This window comes from Chenopodium album, chromosome 13 (assembly GCF_948465745.1).
Source record: "Chenopodium album chromosome 13, dcCheAlbu1.1, whole genome shotgun sequence".
Lineage (NCBI taxonomy): Eukaryota > Viridiplantae > Streptophyta > Magnoliopsida > Caryophyllales > Amaranthaceae > Chenopodium > Chenopodium album.
In genome coordinates, this window is record NC_137846.1 from 27703792 (window position 1) to 27708726 (window position 4935).

General features: G+C 32.1%; 1 protein-coding gene across 1 annotated transcript; it reads left to right on the forward strand.

Moving 5' to 3' along the window:
* The first annotated feature begins 1239 nt into the window (after positions 1-1239).
* Positions 1240-1899, forward strand: LOC145576553 (putative histone H2B.1). Its single transcript, XM_081634290.1, has one exon. It carries the CDS (start codon positions 1283-1285, stop codon positions 1730-1732), a length of 450 nt encoding a protein of 149 aa, XP_081490416.1. The 5' UTR covers positions 1240-1282; the 3' UTR covers positions 1733-1899.
* The last annotated feature ends 3036 nt before the right edge of the window (positions 1900-4935 follow it).

Consider the following 4935-nt stretch of genomic DNA (forward strand, 5'->3'; position numbering starts at 1 on the left):
CCTATCTCCCGCCCTTACCCTCGCCGGCGAAGTAGCCGGAAAAATGACAAAATTTTATTTTTAGGACAGTAAAATTGATTTTGTTTTTTTAGAGTAATAAAATTTACATGATTGCATTATTTTCACTAATACTAATTATTCTCTATGAAGCCCGGTTCACTTCACCTTATTTTTACTGAATTGAAATTATTTTTATTGAATTTAAAATATTTTTGCTGAACATAAATTATTTTTATTGAATTGAAATTAATTTTTACTGAAGTGAAATTATTTTTTCTTCTGATTTTCAGTTTTATTTCTTGTTTAAAGTTAATGAATTTTACTGAACTGAAACTTTATTTTTATTGAAGTGAAATTATTTTTGCTAAACTAAATTATTTTTACCGAACTAAAATTAATTTTACTGAATTAAAATTATTTTTACTGAATATTATTATTTTAATGTGAACTGAACTGGGCAAATTAGATTATTTAGTCAAAATGGTTACTTATTATTATTATACTTCGTACTAAATAGATAGAACTAAATTTGCTCTCTAGTAAAATTATTTTATTTTTCCTTTCAAAAAAAAAAAAAAATTTATTTTTAGGTTTGTATTTGTTTTTTTAGAATAGTACAGAACTAGTTCTTTGCCCGAGCAATGCTCGGATGTTCACTATTTTTTTTTTAATAAATTACTATGACTATCTCGTTGTTTATATATATAAGAAAAGAATTTTTTTTTAAATTTAAAGTAGTCGTAATTGTTCTATTTTTTAGGTTATCGTTTAGGCTGTAGATTTTTTTTTTTAAAGATACATTATATTATCTTAATATTTGTAAGGAAAAAAAAAAGAAAAAAAAAATTTGGAGGGAAATTTTTTTAATATAGACGCAATATGTGTACTTTTGGAATAAGAATTGGTGATTACATTATTATATAGTAAGTATTGAAGTATTGATATTGATTGATTTACATAATTGCATTATTTTCACTAATACTGGCTCTTCTACAAATTTTTAAATCCTGCCCAATTAGATTTTTGTCCAGTATGAATAGTCCAACAACCCCTAAAGACAGACGCGCGAAGTTTATAAAATTTAAATTTAAACTGAAATTCCAAAATTTTCAAAACAGATTTTGTTCAAACTTCTCGCCACGTCACCGATCCGTGTTAACCTACACCAACCAATCAGATTCAATCTCCCATGCCGATATATAACAATTCCAACCTTTCTTCGTCTCATCATTTCCCAACTTTCAATCCTCTGAAAATACCCAAACCCCTCAATTCACTTTCAATGGCGCCAAAAGCTGAGAAGAAACCCGCCGAGAAGAAGCCAGCAGAGGAGAAGAAGGCCGCCTCAGCAGCCGAGAAAGCTCTGGCTGAGAAAAAGCTGAAAGCCGGCAAAAAGCTCCCTAAAGAAGCCGGAGCAGCCGCCGGAGATAAGAAGAAAAAGCGACACAAAAAGAGCGTAGAAACGTACAAGATCTACATCTTTAAGGTGTTGAAGCAGGTTCATCCTGACATCGGAATTTCCAGCAAGGCAATGAGTATCATGAACAGTTTTATCAATGATATTTTCGAGAAGCTTGCTCAGGAATCTGCTAGGCTTGCTCGTTACAATAAGAAGCCGACCATTACGTCTCGGGAGATTCAGACTGCTGTTAGGCTTGTTCTTCCTGGTGAATTGGCTAAGCATGCTGTTTCTGAAGGAACTAAGGCTGTTACTAAGTTTACTAGCTCTTGAGTTAAATTAAATTGAATTCATTTTAGGTATGAATTTATGGGGTTTTTATGTATTTAGATTGTTGAATTAGGGTTTAGTTTCTGCATTTTGGTTGGTGAATTAGGGTTTACTATGTTATAATTGCAGATATATGGAATATATTCGGATCTAAATGTTTTGGTTTTTGATATTGATGATTTCGAATCTGATAAATATTATCTCTCTTGTTTAGATGCAGTAAAATAAAAAAATTGAATTATAATGGAAGTAGTTTTTGGTTATTCTGATTTATAATTGAATTATAGTAAGGGATTTTGGAGGTCATTGAAATGAAACTGTATGAATTTGGCTTAGAAGGGGCAATTGTTATTGAATTTGACTATTGATTGTGAAATTTATGTTGCAATGATTTTTATTTGCAGAATAAGCTGTTGTTTGTACCAAATTTTGAGAAAGTAAGTGACTATTAATACTAGAGGTGAGCAAAAATTCAGGGTAATTTGACTTGGAACCGAAATCTGTTCGAAATTGTAGGTTCCAAACCCGGAATCTGTACTACAGGTTTCGGTTTTGGGTAATAAAATTGGAAAACTGATGCAACAGGTTTCGGGTAATAAAATTTTGGATCCGGAACCTGTAGGGTACCCTGTTAATACAAGTTTCTAATAGGGTACACAAAACCAAAACCTTATTATTTAAGCCCAAATATAAAGCTTTATATCAAAATTGTATAAAAGCCATCACATACCTCTCTTTCTCTTAAAATGTTTAATTAATGGTATTAATACAAGTATTTATAATATTGTATCAAATATTTTAGACAATCAGTGTTGGTTTGTTATATTTGTTGTACTGTATTAAAGTTGTAAGCTTTTATAGTGAACATTCATTTTTTTTTTAAAAATTTTGTTAAAATTTATCAAGTAATTATTAAGATTTCTTTGAAAGACAGGGTACCTTGTCGAAGAACCGAAACCTGCGGTTCCCAATTTTTAGGAACTTGTTAAACAGATTTCGGTTTCGGTTCCTATTTTTAGGAACCTGTTGCATCAGATTCCGGTTTCGGGTTCTGAGATTTTTACAGGGTACCCTGCTATGCTCACCTGTAATTAATACATTGTGCAAATTAATTGAACATGAATGTATCAAACAAAGGAGTATATTTTGCTGCCATTCATACTGATGCTGGTATGATCCTTAATTTCGGCACATTTTCAATTCTTTCTGCACTTGTTGAATTAAGGCATATAACCTCTTAAAGTGTTATTGGGAGAAGTATACTAGGTTCCAGAGGGGATGGGGATGTTTGATTTGGGGTTACATCTTTGATTAGCCCAAGCGTAGAAGGTGGAAGCAATCAATAGCGTGTGAATTCTAAATTAGATGCCCCTGTTGCATTGTATGGCTGTATTTCTTAAAGCATGCTGTTTCTGAGGGTACCAAGGCTGTTACTAAGTTTACCAGCTCTTAATTAGGGTTTGAGGTTGGATTTGTGGTGATTATGAAATTAGGGTTAGGGTTTTAGATTGTTAAGTTTACATGATTATGTTTCTGGATATGTATTAGTTTGATGCAGTTATGATATATATGATGACTATTATTACTATATGGCACTTAATCTTCTGAGTTGTTAATCTTTGTTGTTTGCGATTGTTTGTTATGATTTATTTTGTTTCCATTTGAAGTTTTACTTCATGAATTCTTGATGGTTGATTATATTCAATGGCATACTACTTGATTGTTATCACTGTCAAATTGCATTCTTTCAGAAGTATAATTCATTGAATTCCAAACTCTAATGACTTACAATCCTTAAAGGTTAATTTATACATTTAAATTATTTCCAGTTGTATTGTTGGGAATTTTAGTCTTTAGTGATTGTGGCATCGATCTCTAATTCTCTATCCTGCCGAGTGTGAAGTGCAGGAGCTACATCAAAAGCATTTGAGGTAATGTTGGGCATGTTGCTTCTTTGTTTTGATATCCGTTTGTTTTGACAAATTCCTCCCTGCTTTCTTTGCAACTACTACTCTTGAAAATCTGTTAGAATAGATGAATTGATCATGTAACCATTTGTCATCTGAATTTGCAGGTGCATTGGATATTGAGGATGAATCCAAACAAAGAACCTATTGGCGCTTAAAGCTATCTAGGATTCTCATGATTAGGCTAGTCATTGGAGAAGGTACATAGTCTAGAATCACTTCATAGTTTCAGATTATGAATGATTGATATTTCATGTCTTATTGTTCATCATCGTTTCCCATGCACCTTTTTTTTTTTTTTTTGTTTGTTCCTTTAGGTATTATCCAAGTATGCGTAGGGTAGATTAATCTGCATATTTTGTGATATTGAAGTTTGTTCAGTGAAGCATATAGGTAGAGCTGGTTGCTATACCAGGTACATAAATATGCTAAAGGCAAGGATAGTTGCTGGCTGATTGGATTTTTTTTGATGATGTCTGCTTTTGTGTTAGTGTAGAAAATCATAAGTTGGTTAGTGCTTTTTTTAATTAATGGATTACTAAATATAGAGTAAGAATCCGAGCAAGTTGACTTGCAAATGCTTTGAATTGTTTTGGATGGATGAAATCACCATTTTGTGGAATCTATTTGACGTTCAACCTATCTGGGATTATCTTGGTGGTCACTGGAATGTGTGTTGTCTAGCAAAACTATTTTGCTTTCGAAATTTCATATCTTGAGCTATTTATGGTTTGTTCATTTTGATTTTCCATGATGCCATTTTTTTTCATTGTTTTGTGAATGAGCTGAGTAGGTTGACCTATATACTTTGTGATATTCGAGGTTCAGTGAAGCAAATAGGTAAAACTGGCTGCTTTTTCAAAACTTTAATGTGTAAAATGGCATGTATAGCTGCTGGTGGATCGTAAGTTTTGATGATTTCTGCTTGTGTACTACTGGAGAAATTTGTGTGTTGGTTAGTGCTTTTTATTTCAATCGTCAAACAATCTGTTGATAATTGGAGGATGAGAACTTGATGATATTATGCACCTTAACTGTATCGCCATAAATACTAATTATAGAGAAAGTATACGAGCCAAGTTGATTTTATTTTTATGATGGTATTTGCAGAAAAACAACAGTTGGAGTTGTGTTTGTGTATAGTGGAAACAACCTAGGGTTTTCGAGGGTTGAGTGAGGATTGGTGAGAATTTCAAAAATAAGTTGGCATCTCTTACTAATTTTAAAGAGCCTCACAAA

Excerpts from the sequence above, each read along its gene's own strand:
- LOC145576553 (XM_081634290.1), top strand. The coding sequence starts at position 1,283 with ATGGCGCCAAAAGCTGAGAAGAAACCCGCCGAGAAGAAGCCAGCAGAG.